Here is a 22,005-nt window from a genome sequence, read left to right as displayed (position 1 = left end):
TATCATGTACTGCAGCTGATGCTGCGAAACTGGTCCCAGATCAGCATAAACATGTTAATAACCCTTAATTGCATTACTCATCGCTGCTTCTTTCTTGTTCCCTCCCACCCCTGCGTGTCCCCACTATCCCAGTGAGGACTCAAAAGGGTGAGTGGGTGTGGTGGCTGGTTTGATTTTTAAGGAGTGAATAAAATGTTTTCGATGCGGTTGGTTTAGTTATTGTGTCATTTAAAATATTTGTCTAATGAACTTTAATGAATTAAGAGTATAAGCAAAATTGTCTAGAAAAATCACATACACTTCGTTATCTGTTTTTCACATGGGTCGATGTGAATAATATAGAAATGTATGTGAAAATCTGAAATTGCACACGTGTACTCTAGTAAGCAGGTGTGATGTCAAGGAACACCATGAAGATCTCTATTTGCTGTTATGCTGTTTTATAGTGATGTTCCACTGGATTTTGGTATTTGCTCATAGAGATTTTTGGACATCTGTAAAATAAAAAACACAAAAGTGTGTAATTTCATAAGTAATTGATCATATATATGAAGTTCACGTGACTCGTTTGTAACAATGTGACTTTACATGCATTATTGGTTATGCATTTGTGCTGAAAGTGTTATTTAACCCAACTGTACTAACTGTATTATAACGTTAAAACTCTTTGACCGTCAGGCTCTGCCTTCCCCTTTTTATGGTGGTCTAGGAACCTGATGCGGCTGAAGCTGCAAAACTGGTCCCAGATCAGCATAAGCCTGTTTACAGCCTGTAGTAGCATTGCTCATTGCTCCTTCTTTCTTCTTCCCTCCCACCCCTGCGCGTCCCCACTACCCCAGTGAGGACTCAAAGTCAGAGGGGGGGGAGGAGGAGGAGGAGTCCATGTCAGAGGGCGAAAGGGCTAGACTAATGGAAGAGGTGGAGGAAAAGAAGAAGCTGATCTCTAATATTAGGAGCAAGCCGTGGCGGATGAAGAGGAGGCTCAAACACCTCAAGTACTGTGGATGAGTGTGAAAGTGGTTTTTTCTATTGTGATTCTTTTAGTTTATCACATTGTTTTTGTGGCCTGTGATTGACTGCTGTTTTAAGTGTAAAAGTTAAAGTGTTTATAATATGAGTGGGAATAACATAAGTCTAATGCAGATGTAGGATTTTTTTGTTCATTGCAATTCGCAGGGTTTAAGTGGAAATGTCTTTTCCAAGAAGCATATCTGGTCTACCATTTCCCCCTTTCTAAAATGTTTTAAATCATAAATGGCATATTTTACTTTTATTCCCTTGATAATTTTGAACCCCTTACACTCTCCAGCTGGACAGTGGCTTACATTTCTCACTGCATCCACACCTTTCATATTAATTTCATTTTACTGACTAGGGGTTACACAGCTACTCATTTTTACAATAAAATAAATAAATAAATTGAATAGTCATGAATATAGCAAAAACATGAGTTTTTGTTTAAAGTAATTTTAATTTTTGGTTTTCAGGATAACTTTTTTGGGTTGTTTTACTTGTGCAACAATGAAGGTGTCAAACCGAATCCCCAAAAATATAACAATAAGTATAAGAAAATAAGTATATTTTCTTCAGTGCTTTCTTTAGACTAAACTATTAAGTATAAAATTGTTTTTTTTTTTTTATGGCCAGTTGTGACATAATTTAAATAATACAAAGTGCAAATGTTACAAAATAGGAGAAAAATGTTGAAACAAACAAATAAAAATAGAATCAGTATCAATAAAATTGAATTTTAACCTAATTAAAAAAATGGAATTGAGTGAAAAAGATCAAATCTGTGTTTCATACTAGATTATTAAGCAGAAATTGTTCAAATGACAGCATGCCATGTGATACAGAAGTTTCTTATAACCTGATGATGGAATGACTTCTGCATTTCTGACTTCTGACTGAGTATCAGGTTTTTTTATGTTGCTATTTTCAACGGTGGTCTTAGTAACGTCTGAAAATGGGTCTGGATCAGTCGCTTTAGATAGTGATGTGAAATCTGTGGCTCTGAAAGCCAACTTTAAAGGAATTCTTCAAAGGGAGTAGATCAGAGTGAGATAAAATATAGTTTATCATACAAATTTCCACTTAATGCAAACTGTTATATGTTATTATAGTAAAATAAACTAAAAATATAGCACTTTTCCCAACATTCCCAAATGTTCTTTAATAGCTTACTAAAGTACCAATAGCACCAATAGAATCCCAGTTTATTCTTCATCGCCTTTTCATCTGCCTCAGATGTTTTTTTAACCACTATGACCAGAATTCACACATAGTTTTATTAGTAAACTATTACCATAGTGCTTATTTGCAAGCCCCTAGTGCTTATTTTAATTATTCATACTACTCACTAAATAAAACATTTTGATGGAGAGTTTAAGGTGTTCAAATCCATCCAAACGCCATTTTAAATCTGCATTTATACTCACTTTGTTGATCTTCTGTTATTAGGGAAGCTCAGGTGTTTGTGGATAAGTTTGAAGGTGCTCTGGGCAAAGGAAAAGGCAAGAAACTGTATGCTTTCAAAGTGATGATGGCAAAGGTAAGGATGCAGGAAAAGATCTCACGCCGTTCTGCAGACTTTATGCTCCGTGTCTGATTTGTTCATAATTGTTACTGCTTTTTTTGTTAGAAATGGATCAAGTTTCAGAGAGACTTCGATAATTTCAAGACGGCCTGCATCCCCTGGGAACGGAAAATAAAGGAAGTTGAAAGTGAGTTCCAAATTTTAAGGTGATCTGTAAATGACAGGATTAATATTCTGTACATATAAATTCTTCACTGAATATATTAAAGCATTCGCAGTGAGATTTTACATTTACTGGTGAATTTTACCCACATAGTGATTCAATTTGTCTGGCTGGATTGTGCGTAATAGTGAGGGGTCGTTCATTAACTATTTGTTCATTTTCAAGAGTGATTTGTTCATTTTCTAATGAACACGAGCAAAGCATCAGAAAATCTCTGTAGGTTATGTACAGAAAACAGAATCAAGTAGTTTACTCTCAACTTTTCTAGTTTGCATTACACAGGAAACAGAATTGAGTAGTTCTTATGAGTCTTCTGGTCCGAGTCGCTATGCAGTTATGTACAGTATACATATCTAAAATATTGGAACTATATTCATAGTTTGTGTATGTAGACTTTGGGGAATTTGCTTATTTTGAATTTAACATTTTAATGCTGATCGAAGGAACTAAATGAACTAAATAACTCAAAGAAAGATTCATTTTGATGAATGAGATTTATACAATCAAGTCACTAAAATGATCCGATCGTCCCATCACTAGTGCACTAAGGCTCATTTAAATAAAAACACATTGCAATTTACCTTACAATCTGTTCACAGTTAACAAAATATATCCTCTAAAATTCAACACATTTGGCTAAAATAAGTTGAAGTAAAAAAAAAATTTTAAATGGAAACAAAATGGGATTGATTCTATTTTCCTTTACCTAACTACAAAAATAAATCACACTACAGGAAAGAATATCATGTAAAAAAATAAACACAGACATCTTTCTAAAGTAAATAATATACGTAAAATAATAACACACTATATGTAAATGTTAACATTCTTTAAAGCTGCAATAAGCAATATTTTAAATACAGTTTACATGCTGAGAGCGGTCTCTAATATACCTGACTCTGATTCTGAGATTCTACATATTCAATGCTTTTTGTTCAAAACTATGGGAAAAACAGATGCGCTGTTAGGATTAATAGTATGGTTTTAAACACTTTTATTAGCCTTTAGTACTGCTACCATGGTGTACTCTACTTTGTTGCCTCCATAATTCAACATAAAACATTCTTATTCTTCCTTAGGTAATGGTTTCATAATCATTCATTCATAAATCTCCTTTTTTTGTGCAAATCTCTCATTGGATTTGACTTGTTTTATATAGATTATTTTGAAGCACCTCCTCACCTGTTTGAAACAACAAAAAGTGCCTTTGTTTTGTTTTTCCGAACCTCAACTAATACCCTTATAACATGTTCATCCTGTAATTCTCAGAACCACTGTGTATTAATTTCTCAGGTCACTTCGGCTCTTCAGTCGCCTCGTACTTCATCTTTCTCCGCTGGATGTACGGCATGAACCTTGTTCTCTTCAGTTTGACCTTTGGCCTGATCGTGATCCCAGAGGTCAGAGAGGATCATTAATTTTTCATGCACAACAATTAGATGTTTTAAAAATGAATATAGCAACAGATGGAATTCAACAGATCGAAGAAAAAAATGCATTTCCTTGTATGTATCGTGTGCCGAATTAAACACTTTTGTTCTTGTGTAAAAATTGAGTTAAAGTACAGAAAGGGTACTCGTTAAGGTACTCGTTTTTAAAAGTATTTTAGTACTAAAGGGAGAAGTAGTGATCTATGAGAACTCTATGTGAATAATGGATTCAGTTCAGGGTTTATTTTTCTGCATATAAGACCTTAATAAAGAGAGTTTTTATAGTTACAGATACTCAGTGAGAGAACAATGAGATTACACTTATATTCTAATGGCAGCTTCTTATTTACTGTTGTTTATTATAAGTGTTCAGTTCGAAATATTCTACATAAAAAATGTACTGAAGCAAAATTTTCCCCAAACACAATAAAATACTGTGATAAAATACAAAAACAAGAGCAAAGTAAACTGACTTTGCATTTGTCCACTCCACATTTGGTCTCCTACTGGAAATTGTAGCAGGTGTCTTCGAGTCCTGAAAAACTACGTTATTTTGTTAAAAAAACATATTCATATATATTTTTCTATTATATTTCTATTGAATGTATATCTTACAGGTTCTCATGGGTCTCCCTTATGGCTCTATTCCTCGAAAAACAGTTCCACGAGAGGAACAAGACACCGCAATGGACTATTCGGTTCTCACAGACTTTAGTGTAAGATCTTATTAGTATATTACATAAGTCCATGTTTTCATAAATATCTTTATTCTTAAGAATGCACTGAATTTTTCGCACCTTTGTAACAAGACTCGTTTTATTTTAACAGGGTTACTGCAAGTACTCGGTGTTATTCTATGGCTACTATAATAACCAGAGAACCATTGGCTTCCTGAAGTTCCGCCTCCCTCTGTCCTACCTCATGGTGGGCGTTGGGACCTTCGGGTATAGCCTCATGGTTGTGATCCGAACGTGAGTCTCATTTCATCCATTACTAGAGCTGCTAGAAATGGCATGAAATATTATTACAGGTCATGTTGAATGCTGATAGTTCAGTCTGTCTTTGACGTAAGATGTTTAAACTTTCATAAGTATTACATCTTAACAGTGATGGACGAAGTACACAAACCATGTACTTGAGTAGAGGTAGAGATACACTACATAAAATATTACTCTAGCAAAATTAAAAGTGCTCCTTTTTAACATTTATGTGAGTAAAGGTACAAAAGTATTTGCCATTAAATGTAATTAAGTATTCAAAGTAATATGATTTTTTATGGTTATGTTCCAATTATTATTTTTGTCACAAGACTCTTGCTTAACTCAGTTTATGTGAAAAGACTTTAATGTTACTCTCGGCACACCAACTACCGATAGAATGATATTCATGAGTTAAACACTGATTGATATGTAATAAAATCAACGTGAGCCCAAAAACGTATTTTCAACTACAAAAAAATTGGGCAAATAAGGCTACATGTGTTGTGGGAATTTCAAGTCAGGAGTTTCTTACATCATTTATTCTTCTCAAAATGTTCAGCTTGCTGTTGCATTGTAGGTTGGTGATAAATAGATACCATCAAGCGGCAATTAAAAAAAGTTCAAAACAGAGCGTGTGCTCTACACTGATTTGTGGCTTGCTGTGTGCTTGACCATTTTTATCCATCATAAAAACAAGGAATGACTGTTTTCACAAAAGGTAGTTCAGTAAAAAGTCAGATATTTCACTTTAAAATGTACTGAAGTTAAAGTTAAAGTCTCCCTAAATGGAAATACTTCATGTACAGATACACGAAAAAGCTATGCTATTTTATAGTTGTAATGCTGCCAAATGTGAAAAAGTTCAAGGGGGTGATTTGAATATTTATACCACACACTGTATAGGTCATCATTTTACTATGCAAATGGGTTTTCCAGGTCACCACAAAATAAAACCTGAGATGATTTTGTTAAAATAAATCAGAAAACTGAATTCAATTGACCACAAATATTTATGCCCTTACAACAAAGTCAGCAGAGTACGTTTATTTTTGCACTGAAGGTCTGATATTAGTATTGTTTTTGTCCAAATTTTGACCACGAAAATAACAACCAGGCAAAGAATGGTAAGAAAAAAATGGACATATTCAAATGATCAACACATTGGCATTAACTCAACAAATTCCGCTTGTGTCGTCATGAAAATAGACCCTTCATTACTTTAGAATTTGACTTGTCATTTACTTGCCCTGGTTCGAACTGGTTGATTGTGCCATTTGTCAAAACAGAAGAATGCGCTTCTGTTATCCTGCCAGCTAGAGTGGATTCCCACTTTTATGAACGCAGTCCACTCTCGCCGTTAGGATGGCTAAAAACGCAGATGTGGGGGGTGGGGACAGCGAGGACAGCGAGTTCACCTTTGCCTGGAAGATGTTCACAAGCTGGGACTACCTCATTGGTAACTCAGAGACGGCTGACAACAAGTTCGCCTCCATCACCACAAGTTTTAAGGTGTGTGCATGAATCTGAGGGGGTTTAGGTTAGAATGTGCAGGTGTACTTATTTGTTCTAGAAACATAGTCTACACTGTGTGAGTGTTTGCATTGAAAGGGTATACCTGTGTATTGTAGGAGTCCATTGTGGATGAACAGGAGAACCAGAAGGATGAGAACATCCACCTCAGGAGATTCCTGCGTGTCCTGGCCAACTTCCTCATTTTCTGCATTCTGGGAGGAAGCGGATATCTCATTTACTTCGTAGTCAAACGCTCACAAGAGTTTGCTGGCAGGGACGATCTGAGCTGGTATGAGAAAAATGAGGTACTACAGCACAACTTTCCCTAGCTTTGTATTTAATAAGGCTTTGTTGCTATATGCTTTTTGAACATCCAATTCCACATTCAGTCCAGATTTGCTGTTATAGTAAACTTCTCTCTTCTCTGAAGTTTTTCCAATGGATTTTGGAGTGTGTTTGTGAAAATATATGCTTATTCAGCATCAATGGTGTTAATGAAGTCATGTACTGAGGTCTGGTTTGAAGTCCTGGAGTGCAGTCAGTGTTCCAATCCATCCCAAAGGTGTTCAGTAGGGCCTAGGGTTGAGGTCTGACCCCTAATTGGGACAGAGCTCTATATAGCAGGCCACTAAAGATCTTCCACTCCAATGAGGTCAAAATATTGGTGAACTTTATTCAGATGGAGATCATAATGTCGCTGCTTGGACTTGTGGGCCCAATGCTGTTTGAGACTATTGCCGAGCTGGAGGAATACCACCCCCGCATCGCCCTCAAGTGGCAACTGGGACGCATCTTCGCCCTTTTCCTGGGTAACCTCTATACATTCCTGCTGGCTCTGTTCGATGAGGTCAATCAAAAGGTATGCTCATGATAATGACGATGATGATGATCATGATGATGTAACTCTTGATATAAATTCACCATTTAAGACCATTGTTACATTTTAGCCTAAAAGGAAAATTTATAGAAAAATTAGATAGGGGTAAAAAATGTATATCAATGTATGTAACATATGTATGTTTGTTTTTCTCTAAGCTGGTGGAGGAACAATCCATCAAGAATGCAAGCATTTGGTTAATGAAGGAATATTATGCCAACTACAGTGCCAGTAACCCGAACGCGACAGGCACGCCGCCCCCTCTCAACCCGGCCGATGTGATCCGGGGCCCGTGCTGGGAGACAACAGTGGGGATAGTAATGAGGCTCCCTGTTATCTCTCACCGCCCAGTGTTTTAATTCAACAAAAATGTATCTAGTGGATAAGGATTGTATTAGATGATTTTATACTGTGATGATTTTGTTTGGTGTGAAAATTATATAAGAAATTATGGCCAAAGTTTCAGTCACAATAAGTCACACACAAATGTGTGGCAGTCTGGGAAAACCCATCAGATTCCATGGCAACCATGAAATAAGAATTTAGTGAAAAAATATATACAGCTATACAGAATACATATTTAACCAGATTGCAGAAGGAGTTGCATTGTGTGTTTGTGGATTTAGAGAAAGTGTATGACAGGGACACATTCAGAAAGGAGTCTCTGTGGATTTTGATGTTTGTGGATGATATTGTGATTTTTGGTGAGCGTGGACACATTCAGAAAGGAGTATCTGTGGATTTTGATGTTTGTGGATGATATTGTGATTTTTGGTGAGCGTAATGAGCAGGTTGAAAAGAGCCTGGAGAGCTGGAGGTACGTGCTGGAGAGAAGGGGAATGAAAGTCAGCAGGAGTAAGACAGAGTACAATGTGTGTGAATGAGAGGGAGGGCAGTGGAGTGGTGCGGTTGCAGGGAGAAGAGGTGGAGAAGGTGGAGGAGTTTAAGTAACTGGGGTCAAAAGTGCAAAGTAATGGAGAGTGTGTTAGAAAAGTAAAGAAAAGAGTGCAGGCAGGGTGGAGTGGGTGGAGAAGAGTGATAGCAGGAGTGATTTGTGATAGAAGGGTATCTACAAGAGTGAAAGGGAAAGTTTATAGGACTTTGGTGAGACCTGCGATTTTGTATGGATTAGAGACAATGGCATTGAGTAAAAGACAGGAGGTGGCACTGGAGGTAGCAGAGCTGAAGATGTTGAGATTTTCATTGGGAGTAACAACGATAGACAAAATTAGAAATTAGTTTTTTAGAGGAACAGCGCATGTAGGACGTTTTGGAGACAGGGTGAGGGGTCGAGATTGGGATGGTTTGAACATGTGCAGAAGAGGGACATGGGGTATATCGGTAGGAGAATGCTGAGGATGGAGCCGCCAGGAAGAAGGAAAAGAGGAAGGCCAAGGAGGAGGTTTGTGGATGTGGTGAGGGAAGACATGCAGGAAGTTAATGTGAACGAGGCAGATATAGAGGACAAAGTAGTATGGAGACGGATGATCCACTGTGGTGATCCCTAATGGGAGCAGCCGAAAGAAGAAGAAGAAGATACAGAATACATATTAAATGAATCAGTGATTGTTTTTACATTGGCATGAACAGGGATCAGTGGAGTGAATCTACATTTCAGTTCTATTCACCTTTATATTTATGTTTTTGACATTTGGAAGAATTTATCTAGTGCTTTGATGCCTGCATTAATAAATTAGATTTTTGATTAGATTAGATTCTTGACTAAGAACACTACCATTAAAAAATGTATGTGCTTATTTATGTACTTATGGAAGTCTTTGAAACATTGGATGTTTGAAGACCGCTAGTGACTCAGCTTTTTGGACATCAGCTGCAAATTCATTTCACCACCTTTGTGCCAGAACAGAGTCTTAAAGCACATCTTCCTCATACCCTAAAAGATAATGTGACCACTTTTGGTGTTGGCGGATCATTTTTTTTAATCTGATCTAGTAGTTACAAGAAGCCAGTGGAGGTAGCGTAGCAGTGGGATGGTGTAGGAGTAATAGGTCCTGCAGCTGCATTTTGAATCAGCTGCAGATGTAAAATGTCCCTTAAATGTTAAATTCTCTTTTAATAAGTATTTATAGTAGATATAGTAGATTTGATCCAATTGAAGGGTTTTCCCAGGCTGCCACATACATGCTGTTGCCTTTTAGTATTCTATTTTTTTACATTTTTAAATTTTTTTTTAGTCCAGCAATGTGTATGTTGGTTAAAACACTGTTCTCCATAGGAATTTGTGAAACTGACCGTCTCTGATATCCAAGTGACGTATCTGACGATCCTCATCGGGGACTTTGTGAGGGCTCTGGTTGTTCGCTTCCTTAACTACTGCTGGTGCTGGGACTTGGAGGCAGGCTGGGTAGGTCATCTCACACTCATGCTTTTTTTTTTTATTTCACTGTTTGGGTAACTAACTTCTATCTTTATCCACTGTCTTTAGCCCTCCTATGGTGAGTTTGACATCAGTGGCAATGTCCTTGGACTGGTCTTCAATCAAGGGATGATTTGGTAGGACGCAAAATCATGAGACGTAATAGGTTATCATTTTTATGTACAGAAGCCTGCAATGCATTGGTGTGTGGCATTCTTTTTTTTAAGTGAACTGGGCTGTGCTCCTGAAGAAGATGATTTTTCATTTATTTAGTGGCCCAAATTATTGATCATCCATTTCAATCATCTCCAAAATGGTGTGTGTGTGTGATTTAGGATGGGAGCATTCTACGCTCCTGGTCTGGTCGGCATCAACGTCCTTCGTCTCCTGACCTCTATGTACTACCAGTGCTGGGCCGTCATGGCCACCAACGTCCCCCATGAGCGAGTCTTCAAGGCCTCAAAATCCAACAACTTCTACATGGGTCTCCTTCTTCTCATCCTCTTCCTCAGCCTGCTGCCTGTCGTCTACACCATCATGTCTCTGCCACCGTCCTTCGACTGTGGGCCCTTTAGGTTATCCACACACACACACACACACACACACACACACACACACACACACACACACACACCACAACTGCTATTAACCTTATTAAGCTTATAACCCTTTTATATTAAACTCACTTTGTTTGGGATTTACAATTTCTTGGAAAGTCCATTTCTATTAAGTTCTATCAAAACATTTCTCATTATAAATTGCAACGGCCATCTGCAATGATCTGTGAGCACACCTTTATTTGTTCTCACAGTGGCAAAGAGAGGATGTTTGATGTACTGATCGAGACAATAGATCTGGATCTGCCTGCCTTTATGGGGAAGCTGTTCGGTTATGCTGCCAACCCCGGCCTCATCATCCCAGCTGTTTTGCTCATGGTGTGAGTCCCTCACGCATTTCATCTGTACTTTTTTTTTTTATTCAGAACAATTCTGTACATCAACTACATTGTCCCTTCTCCCTTGTTTCTTGACTCACGGTAATGAAAGACTGTGTTTTGTTGTTTTTCTGCAGTCTGGCAATTTACTATCTCAACTCAGTGTCTGAGGCCTATCAGAACGCCAACAATGAGCTAAAAAAGAAAATGCAAATGGTAAGTTTAAAAAACAAAAATGTTTTTGTGTCATTAGCTATATACAGCTAGGTTTAGCCTACCTAAACACCTTCTTCTGCTCAGGCTGGTTCAGGCCTTCATCATGTCTTCATAATGTTTTTTTCTGCCAGCAATGAATCTAGTTAGCTTTAGTTGGCTCCTGTTTTTGTCATTTAAAAAAAAAATGTTTTTGTTTTATGAAATTCTTTTGTGTGTGTTTGTGGGGTATAGGTTGGTTAGTTTTAGATTATTATTATTATTATTATTATTATTATTATTATTATTATTATTAATTAAATTATTCTTAGGCAAGAGATGAGGAAAAGAACAGGAGGAATAACAAAGACAGCACAAATCAAGTGATGAAAGATTTAGAGGATTTACTACCCAGACGCCCGAATATGCCGGATTCAGAGGAACACGCAGGTGAGAACAGGTTCCACCTTACAGCCATAATTTCACAGCATTTGCCTCATATGTAATTCTTTTTCATTTTTTCTCCATACCAAAGACAAACGCGGTGGAGGAAAACCATCAAAAGTGAAGCCCGGATCGGCTGCGAATGGTGTGAACCTACAGAAAGACGTATCACTGGCTTCGGCTAATCCTAATGCCCGGGGGCCTGTGAACCGAGCCCCAGGCCCCAGGACTGCTGGGCCTCTGCCAGGACACCCGGGTCCACCTCCAGGCACAGGACATCGCAGGGGACAATAACACTACACACTAGCACTAGCCACTAGCACTAGATAGTATCAGACTACCTCCTGAATGATGAAGTGAACTATGTACTCGGACTATTAAACCTGTTTAACTGTTCACAAAAATGATACATAATAATGAAGCCCTGTCTTATCTTTTAAACACATACATTCAGATTAAATGCTGTATATTACATACAATGGAATTTAAATGTAAAATTGCAATATATAACATTGTATATTCAGTAACTAGCATCGTTGAGGCGATAGCGCTGTCATGTTTTGCTAGGAATGATTAGGTATCTCATTATGACTGCTGCTGTTTTCCACTGAAATCGGGTTAATTTTATGCTTTAGAATACTTTTATCATTGAATAACTATATAGTTGTTTTTTGTCTCAGAGTTACATGGTACACATGTTGTAGATTTTTAATGTTAACATATCTAGATTCTATAGTGAGTATATGTAAGCTGTCCGTATTATTTACAGGATAGTGAATGTATATTAGAAAATATGAAATGATTGAGCACACCAGGGATTTGCCAGCTGTATATATATATATATATATATATATATATATATATATATATATATATGTGATGTAATTAAATGCAGAAGCTGAGATACCTCGACTTTGGAACTGGTCTGATTTTATTTATTTATATTTATTTATTCAAATGTTGAGTTTTAAAATGGCTATTGGGCTTATTTTGTTTACGCTTAGGCTTATTTTGTTTACGCAAACTTGCCAACCCTAACATTTACATTTTAATTAACCAAAATGAAAAAATGTTTAGTACATGAGGATGATAAATGAAATTGCAAAACAACGATTATTAGTTTTTTTTAATTGGATCAAATATTTGAGGTAGAATCGGTTTATTCGCTTCATAAATAACTTGCAATAATATATTTCTCCACAAGAGGTCCCCAAATTCTACAAACCCCAAAAGTGATGTACTTTTTCTGTAATTTGCATAGCTTAAAATATTTTATTTGACTCAAATATTCAGCGTGTCTGTGTTTCATATTTGGGATGAGAAAATTAAGGTATTTATTGTTTTGTGCTTTTTATAATAAATGCAATGAAACATCAGCCTGTTTGTGTGTGTGTGTGTGTGTGTGTGTGTGTGTGTGTGTGTGTGTGTGTGTGCGTGAATTTGTGTTTATCTATCTATCTATCTATCTATCTATCTATCTATCTATCTATCTATCTATCTATAAACATTTTGTTTGTTTTTAGTATCTGCGTGTTTCTCAGCATTAGTGCACATATGTGATTTGGCAGACACCCTTATCCACAGAAAATTCCTTTTCATTTATTTATACATCTGATGGTTAAGTGCTTTTGGCCTAACAATGGAGCCTGACAGTTCTGGGATCTGAACTCATTACCTTCTAATATGCATTCCTGATTAAAGTTAAAAAAATAATTAAAATACTTCCAGGCATTACACATAATTGTTTTAAAAGATGTACCAAATCTAACACCTACTGGGTTCCTTAGCTTATCTATTATGTAGGACTGAATATAAATGTCAGAAACTAGAGGGATTCTGGCTAGATTTCAGATTTTTTTCTTTCTTTGTTTGTGTTTCCTGTTTTTCCCCAAGAGATGTCGCCAGAGTGTACATGAGTTCCCCCTTTCGTATCTCTCTTGATTGTTCGTGTGTCATGTGGTCTTTTTCGCAAGTCTCCTGTATTTTCCTGATTTTTTCTTTCTTTTTTTTTCTCTTTTTTTTTTTTTTGCTGAGATGTGACTGAGAAGTACATTGTTTAAAAATGTTCGTCTTTTTGGGGAATTATTTTATTAAATTTTTTATTTGGATTTTTTGGATTGTTGGATTTTTTTTAAACCTTAGTTTTTGGGATTATTATTTTCTGTTTTTATTTTTGAGTTTTTAAACTTTGTAAATAAAAATGTTCTATAGATTTTTTTGTGAATTCTGAGTGTGTCTCTGCAGTTGGGTAATACACCTAACTGTGGCAGACTGCTAGAGCTCCTGTCTCTAATGCATTTGCCCCGGTTTGAGCCCTGGCCGTGACAGAACGAACAAGCCAGTCTTGAACCCGGCAGAGACACTTAAATCCTGGGGGCCCATGCACCAGGAATAAATGGAGCACAATAATGCACTACTTTCCAATGCAATGGGCCTTAAGTCTGCAATTTACAGTTTTTCGTAGTTGCTTTGGAGCGTTTCTCAGACCAGAAATGAAATTCTCAAAACTCCTTGTTAAACCTCCACGTCATTTAGTCACTTTTGCACATCATAAAAACATTTCATAGAAACCCCCAAAACATCTCAGCATCAGTTCATTGCATAAGTCATTGAATGCAAAACGGTTAAAGCAGTTGTCATCATCTGTCAAGCTTAAATCTTTATTAAAATATTTGTGGTAAATGTGACTTGAATGTCACTAATGAAGGCGAGTGAACGGCATCAGATCAACCAATGATCAACTAGTTCTCTAAAATAGGTCAAAGGTGAATCTTGTGAACCTTCAATTGGCAATAGAGCAAAACAGATTTATAATTTCTGAAAAGGGATGAACAAAAAATAAACAAACTGAGACTTTTACAGTGCAGTAAAAGTGTGAATCCTGTCTGGTCTCTTGCAATCAATATAAATAAAATATGCAATCAAACAAATAAATTTGTGCTGCTGAAATTCATAGATGCCAAACAAAAGAAATTTAGCCTTTTGCATTTTCAATCATTATAATACAAACTATAGCTTATATCAAGAAATACTGAAAGTGTGCCCTGTCTTACTGAAAACATGACTAAACCATTTGATGATCTTGTTTGTGAACAATGACAAAGGGTTTTTTCATTCTGATGGAATGAAATGTTCATTGACTCAAATACTTACTTTTGAGAGATGAACTAAGGATTTTGAGAAAAGTACAGGCTTTTGCAAGAAATCCAATGTATTGTGCTGTTTGTACACATCGTTTGGAGAAATGCACTTACTGGTTTTGCAAATATTAAGGATGATTCGACAAATGCTCCAAAGCACCTGAGAAAAACTGTAACACGTGTTATCAGTTTTACCTCCAGCCTCCCTGCCATTCACAGGGGTCCATGTTTATGTTTTTTCTTTCTTGTGCTTCCAAATTTTCCCACCAGATGTCGCCAAAGTGCTCCCAAATCCTTCGTTAGCGCCTATTGTTTTCACCTGAGGCTTGTCTCTTGATTGTAAAGTTTTGTGGTCTGTTTACTGAGTTGTTTCGAGTCTACCGTCTTTTCCTGAGTTTACAGAGTAAGCTTTTGTTTTCAAGTATTTTTTTTCCCAATGCTATTTGCCATTTGTTTAAGACTTTTCAAACTTGAGTTTCAAATTTTGTCATTCTGTTATTCTGCATTTGTGTTTCCTTTTTTAAACCTGAGGTTTTGGACTCCTAACTCCTATGCAGACTCTGGTTCTAGCCCACCCTGACCAGAAAGAGGGCCCTTATTTTGAATAAAATCAAAGTACACCATTAGGAAAGCATATAAAACTTAGGTAAAACCCCTAAAACCTTTTGAAGACCCCAATTTCTATCTAATTTGTTAGATTCTGTAGCTATTGGCCAAGGACGGAGAACCAGCAGTGACTGGCTATCAGGGCCAGCAAGGTCTTCTCTGCTGACCTCAACTCTTTCAGAATCACTGACTTATGTTTTAATATATTTCTGTCCTTGCATATATATTAAATTATGACCAAATGTGTATTCTCTACTTTTGGCAGCATTTCTTTCAGGTGTGCAGTGCCTGTATATGTTAGTTTCTATCTGATAGATAGAAACTAACATATAGATAGACAGAGATTTTAGCTAAGGGCATCTGATTATTACTAATCAGATGCCCTTAGCAGGCATCAGAACACGTCAGCATTTTCATATTCTTTGATTGAATGGTTAGAGTGCGCACTAGTCAAACGCACATCTGTTGCAAACTGCACAATCTCAAATATCTTTATGGGGGTTTAATAGCTGTTTTTCCCCAGGAATACGTGGGGGAAAAAAAACACAGAAAACTCTGGGTTCGTTTAATGAGGATAATATTGATGCTTTTGCTAGAAATGATGTATGCAGATGGTGCATTTGTGGCTGCAGTGAAAGGAGACTTGCTGAATTATGTTCGTTGTTTTTTTTTTTTTTTTGCCTTAGTAATGGAATTCAATTGCGCTGTGTGAGACATTTCTGTGATGCATCGCTCTGTTATATAGAGTTTCTGTATTCTATTAATTATTTCTATAGCCATGACATCATAATGATGGTATTAAGAAGTAGCCAGACATGGGTAGGACACCACTGAAGGTCTAGTTGTGAAATGCACAACCACTGAGAAACAGTATGATAAGCTTCTTGTGAAATAAGTTAACTGGTACTGGCATGCAGTCAGGTATAACCAGTAGGACATGATTCTTCAATCTCCACCCATTTCATACCAGTTCAGTAAGCTGCTGTGATTTTTTTGCTTTCATAAATTTAAGTCTGATACCTGCGACCAACATAACACAGGTGAGACGCAGTTTTACCCTTATGAGAGGCTGTGCTAGCTATGATAGTCATTAGGAACAGAAATAGGTTTAAAATTGCTTATAACATACTTTTATGCAAATCTTAGCAGCACATGTTGGACAAATCTTTTGGTCAAGTATTTCCTGGTGCATTGTACTGAGCTAAAATTGTACACCTGGTTTATTAAGATTTATATGTATATTAACATTTATTAATGATCTGGTTAATAATTAGCTTATTTGTGTCTTTTAGAGCTGTCAAGATGTCATTTTTCCAAAAACTATTTAAAGGAATCATCGATGACAAGCCAAAAGACAATTCGGTTTGTTTAGTGCTTGCTGTGTTTTTGGGTTTTTTTTTTTTTTTTTTTTTTATAATTTGTGAAATTGTTTCTTTACTAATGTTTCAAGACATAAGTGTTTTCTGAATGTTCTGGTTGTTAAATAACAGGGCAAAGATTCTTCTAAAGGAAGCAGCACTCCTTACTATGGTACCGTCCGACCTGATCCGAACTTCAATGCCAGCAGAGATGCTGCTGCTTTACAGAAAGCCATAGAAACCAAAGGTAGAGTTACTAAAAACAAATGACTAGCAGCTAGCAAAATGAAAGTGTTAGTTTCAGTGCTCAGTTCATTGTGAGAAACTGACTTTAAATGCTTTCCTGCATATTTATGTGTCAAGTATGTGTGTGTGAGACTGGTGTTGCTGGTTCTATCAATCAGCATTCTAATTGCAAACTAGTCTGAAGCTCTTTAGCAGTGATTCATCTTTTACCGTCAAAGCTACAAATTTACCCAAAACCACTAAAGATCTTTGTTTTTAAAGTGCTATTTATTTAGAAGTGCACTTTCAAATGCCTTAGCTAGCTTGGCTACTAGTCCATGTCTGAATGTCTTATCACAGTTTTAAGAATCTGTAAATATTGTTCACAGTAATAATTTTTTTAGTTTGCTCGCTCAGGTTACTGTTATGCATTTCTGTTAGCTAGCTAATAAAATAGTTAGCTAACTAAAAAGATAAAATGCTACTTTACTGAAGTAAAATTTCAGGAAATTCTACATGTGTGTACATTAAAACATCTTTCGAAAGTTAGCTCTGGTTATTGCTATAAACTCCTGCTAGCAAGCTAGTCAGCTTTCTTCTGCTACTTTACTCATTACTCATTTCCTAGTTGGAGCTTCTTTATTGCATGGGTGTTTCTGATTTCTCTCTCTATCTCTGTGCAGGTGTGGATGAAAATGCCATTACAGAGATATTAGCTAGACGGACTAATGCACAGAGACAGGAAATCAAAGCAGCTTTTCAACAGGACACTGGAAAAGTGAGAGTAAAAAAATGCACACTGACTGAAACACATCACTTTTGATTACGCATTGTAATATAGAATGTCTATTTTCTTAAGGATTTAGTAAAGGCCTTGAGTTCAGTGTTGAAGTCCAATTACGAACATGTGGCCCTGGCCCTACTCATGACTCCAGCGCAGTACGATGCCCATGAACTCAGACACGCCATGAAGGTAAATGCACTGTAAATTAATAATGAAACATTTCACTTTTTCTTGTATTTTCTTGTCTTTAAAAGTACAAATATGTTGTCTTTAATTGAAATGTAGGGTTTGGGAACCAAAGAAAAGGCGTTGAATGAAATTTTGGGGACAAGATCGAACCAGGAAATTGCGAAGTTGAAAACTGCCTTTAAAGATGGTAAATACTGAGATATGAGTATACCATGGCATATACAAGCAGCACTGCAGAAATACTTAAATATGTGTAAAACATGACTTAGATATTTAGAAATGTAAACGATTTTACCGTTCACAGCTTATGGAGAGGAACTGGAGCATGATATTCGAGGTGACATTTCTGGACATTTCGAGACGGCTCTGCTTGCCTTGTGCAAGGTACAAATTTCTCATTTATTTAGAGAACGATAAAGACTAATCTTTTTCGTAAGGGTGCCGTGTCATAAGGCTGTTTGACATATATGTATTATTAAGTATTTATTAAACTGACAGACAGCTACTCACATTAATAAAGGTTTTTTTCAACATTTTCCCCCCAAAGTTGATGTGCTAGAAGCAGGAAAAATTATCTGGTCTGCAGTGGTCAGTATCTATCAAAAGTGCTCCAAGCAAGGACAAGTGGTGAACCTGTGACAGGCTCATGGGCTGCCGAGGCTCATTAATGGTCCGATTCAACAGACTAGCTTCTGCAGCTCAAATTGCTGAGGAAGTTAATGCTGTTAATGTTCAATGGTTCAGGACTGTTTTGGCAGCAAAAGGGGGGCCAACACAATTTAAATACATGCCAATATTCTTTAATGGTGTCATAATTTATTGTTCAGACTACATTATGTCACTATGATAAGCAGGTATTCATTTTCCCAGTTACACCAAGTTCCTAGCAGACACTGCAATGCATCCTTAAGAGATTTTGTATGATTTTGCATTCCAGAAGTCCACTGAGCTACAAAATCAGTGCCCTGACATTTGAACAAAAATAAGGTTGTACTAATGATGTCAAGAAGTTGCCAGTAAAACTGAAAATGAAGTCATCAGACTTTACATTTATACTGAAATATAAATGTGTATTTGTTGGTTTATGGTATATAGAATGTATGTTTGTCTGGAAAGTGTTAAATCATCTATGTCAACATAAATCTATTTGAACCAGATTCTAGTTCAAGATGTAATCATTGTCATGTCTCTGAATGATATTGAAGACATACAAGGCATACAAAGGGATATAACAGCCTTTATGCCAATGAAAATTTGTCATTTGACTTTAAAATTGTGGATTAAAAAGTGGATTTTATGTCTGATTAAACTTTTTGCAATATGGCTTTGCAAATGTGTATGTAGGCTTAAGTTGGTTGTCACAGGGTTATGCAGTCTCATGAATACCTAAGTGTTATTTGAAAAAAAAAAAACCTGTTATTAAAACAGGGGACCAGAAATGAAGATCGTGACCTTGATGATGGACTTGCAAAAAGTGAGGCCAAGGTAAAATATTTTAAAGAATTTTATTTTTCCTACAATGCACCTGTCAATGTTACTTTATACAAGAATCAGTATATAAGGCAAAATGTAGGTATAAAAACTGCAGAAATTAACCATACAACTAAAAACTGTACTGTGTAGCTAATAGAAACTGTACAAAAGCAATTCTTACATGCTGTGTTGTAATGTTTAATTCCATTTGTGGTCTCAGTCTCTGTATGAAGCTGGCGAGAAAAAGCTTGGCACTGTGGATTCCGTTTTCATCCACATTCTTACCTCCAGAGGTGATGCCCAGTTGTGCAAAAGTAAGTAGACGACATGGTTAAAATGAATTCATAATTTAAATAAAACCATGTTTATCAAGCTATTTGTGAAAAGGGACCAAATCCGGTCCAACACAATTACGTAATGTTTTCTGCATTAAAGACACACATTGAACCTGGTAATGAACTCCTGAGCTTCATCAGGCTTAAATCTTTTTCGCGGTCAATCATTCAACTCGATTTTAAAATCCGTTCAGAAGTTTGTGCTCCTGGAAGTGAGACAATGTCTTACATTTCATCGAAATTTTGTAATATGATGCTAAGCTAACAAGAATAACCAAGCAAAGTTTTCAAACATGGAAAGAAAAAAGCAAGAAAATAGCAAGGCAGAACTATATAAATAGCAAAGCTTTTATGTAGGGTGGTTTTACACAGTCTGATTGTCGGCCTGACTTTCCATCATACGTTGTACAATAATTCTTCGTTTAAGAGTTGAAATCAGTGAACTTAGTATGAATATTGCATCAAATGAATGCAACTCAGTACTACAAAAACAGCATTGCAAATAGGAACATTTAAAGAAAACATTCTGAAGGACATAAAAGGCATAATTTGTTTGTAATATTACTTTGTGCTTATTGGCGCAAGCAGAACCTGGTCATTCCCTATAAACACAGGTCTAACTTTCAATAATCATCATAAGTTCTGCCACTAAAGTCTGTCTAGGTATCACCTAAATAATGTATAGAAAAATATATTTTGATAGACTAAAGGACCCTATTTCCTGTTACTTGGTTTAGCTCACAAGACCTTTTTTTAAACTCTCAAGTAAAAGTAAACCTAAGCCTGTCCATTCCCCTTCAATGACTCAGCGAATTCGTACACATTTGCTGTAAAAGAATATAAAAACAGAAAAGCTCAGTTTTTTTGCTCCTATAAACAACTATGCAATCAAACCAGAAATATTGGCATCTATTTATTTTATCTGAATGTTTGTTTCTCAGTTTTCAAGCAGTATGAGAAGCTTAGCTCTGAGGGGTTCGCTAAGGTACTGATGCATGAACTAAGTGGAGATCTTGAAGATTGCTTATTAACCTTGGGTAAGTCTATATGAGTGAATATCACTATGTATGAGTGAATACTCCATGTAAGTCATTACTTAATAAAATTAATCTCCTCCTAGTCTTTCTCTACTGTACTAACTTCCCTAACGAGTTTTTTTTTTTAAAGCTGACAAAACTCATACTTTTTTTTACAGATACCAGTCTGAGGATGTGTTTTAGATAAAGAATACAAAGAAGTTATGTTAGTGGCTGTGCATAAGGGTGTGTGTATAAGCTGTACGATGAAAATAAAGAAAAAAAGCCGCATTCCAGTTTAGCATGTCAATCCTGAGTCAGCAGAAAAGCACGATTATGCATCACACCTACACACTTGTTCGTTTAAAACTGTATAGTCCTGAAGCCCAGAATGTGACTAGAATGTGATTGTTGTTTATACAGTGAAAGCAGCCTGGAACAAACCTGCCTACTTTGCTGAAAGGTTGCATCTGGCCATGAAGGTAAAACAAATTAATAATAATGATAATAATAACAACAAAAATAATAATTACTTGTGGTATGTACCTAAATGTAAATCTATGCAATTATGTTGCTTTGAAATTCTATGTTTAGTGGCACAAAAAAATGGCAAAGCAGTTTTTTAACACAAGTTTTTTATTACTATTATTATTTTTATTTGATTTCACATACTAGTTTAGAATTAACAGGCACACCTTACCTCTTCACAAATTAGACTCGGGCATAATTTATTATGAAAAGTATTATTAATTAAAGAAGAAATAAATAACATTGGCACAATTCACATTCCCTTACACCATAATCATTTGATCTTGGCTGTTTTTTTTACATTTGGGATTTTTATTAAGAAAGTATTAATTGTTGAAAAAGAGGTCCCTGTGAAAATGCTTTTTATATTATAGAAAACAAATTTTAACAAACTCTTGATTGACAATGATTCGCCTGTACTCACTGTATTAGACTGGAGTTCTGATAAGACCTACATCATCTTTAGGGTTTAGGGGCCGACCATAACACGCTGATTCGGATCGTAGTGAGCCGCTCTGAAGTGGACCTTCAGAAGATTTTGCAGGAGTACAAAAGAATGTATGGGAAAACTCTTCAGCAGGACATTCTTGTAAGTCACATTGAGAGTTTGTTTGAATGTGAAATTGTTTAAAAATGCATGTGTTTACTGATGAATACTTTGGTGTTTACAGGCAGAAACCAAGGGGGATTATGAGAAAATTCTACTGGTCCTCTGTGGAGACCAAAAAGTTTGAGCATGTATTTTCAGTGTTCACAATATTTTTGTGTACAGTGCACCATACCTAAAATAAAACTTAATATTATAATGAATGTGTGTAATTTCATTCCATCTTAGTAAAGCCACTT

The 22,005-nt window shown here is 36.2% G+C and overlaps 2 protein-coding genes across 4 annotated transcripts; both read left to right on the top strand.

The window, feature by feature from the left end:
• The first annotated feature begins 679 nt into the window (after positions 1 to 679).
• On the top strand, positions 680 to 12,311 carry tmc2a (transmembrane channel-like 2a). The gene is made up of 17 exons (XM_046839304.1): positions 680 to 995; positions 2,461 to 2,551; positions 2,642 to 2,723; positions 4,053 to 4,159; positions 4,807 to 4,905; positions 5,018 to 5,160; positions 6,531 to 6,678; positions 6,798 to 6,986; positions 7,361 to 7,540; positions 7,717 to 7,875; positions 9,795 to 9,923; positions 10,005 to 10,072; positions 10,271 to 10,510; positions 10,747 to 10,872; positions 11,007 to 11,085; positions 11,394 to 11,511; positions 11,597 to 12,311. Exons 1-17 carry the CDS (start codon positions 883 to 885, stop codon positions 11,797 to 11,799), a joined length of 2,274 nt encoding a protein of 757 aa, XP_046695260.1. The 5' UTR covers positions 680 to 882; the 3' UTR covers positions 11,800 to 12,311.
• A 2,614-nt stretch (positions 12,312 to 14,925) lies between these two features.
• On the top strand, positions 14,926 to 21,969 carry LOC124378784 (annexin A1-like). Of its 3 annotated transcripts, XM_046838555.1 has the most exons (14): positions 15,030 to 15,048; positions 15,177 to 15,291; positions 16,544 to 16,613; positions 16,742 to 16,856; positions 17,518 to 17,612; positions 17,694 to 17,807; positions 17,904 to 17,994; positions 18,112 to 18,191; positions 19,236 to 19,292; positions 19,501 to 19,594; positions 20,557 to 20,652; positions 21,055 to 21,113; positions 21,626 to 21,748; positions 21,831 to 21,969. In XM_046838555.1, the coding sequence occupies exons 3-14, from the start codon at positions 16,554 to 16,556 to the stop codon at positions 21,891 to 21,893; spliced, it is 1,047 nt and encodes a 348-aa protein (XP_046694511.1). In that variant the 5' UTR covers positions 15,030 to 15,048; positions 15,177 to 15,291; positions 16,544 to 16,553; the 3' UTR covers positions 21,894 to 21,969. The 3 variants fall into 3 exon arrangements, with proteins under 3 accessions (XP_046694509.1, XP_046694511.1, XP_046694510.1); XM_046838553.1 differs by lacking the exon at positions 15,177 to 15,291 and having other exon boundaries at positions 14,926 to 15,048; XM_046838554.1 differs by lacking the exons at positions 15,030 to 15,048; positions 15,177 to 15,291 and adding an exon at positions 16,152 to 16,291.
• Positions 21,970 to 22,005: the final 36 nt, after the last annotated feature.

Source organism: Silurus meridionalis, chromosome 25, assembly GCF_014805685.1.
Source record: "Silurus meridionalis isolate SWU-2019-XX chromosome 25, ASM1480568v1, whole genome shotgun sequence".
Taxonomy (NCBI): domain Eukaryota; kingdom Metazoa; phylum Chordata; class Actinopteri; order Siluriformes; family Siluridae; genus Silurus; species Silurus meridionalis.
This window is presented reverse-complemented; position numbering and strand designations above follow the sequence as displayed.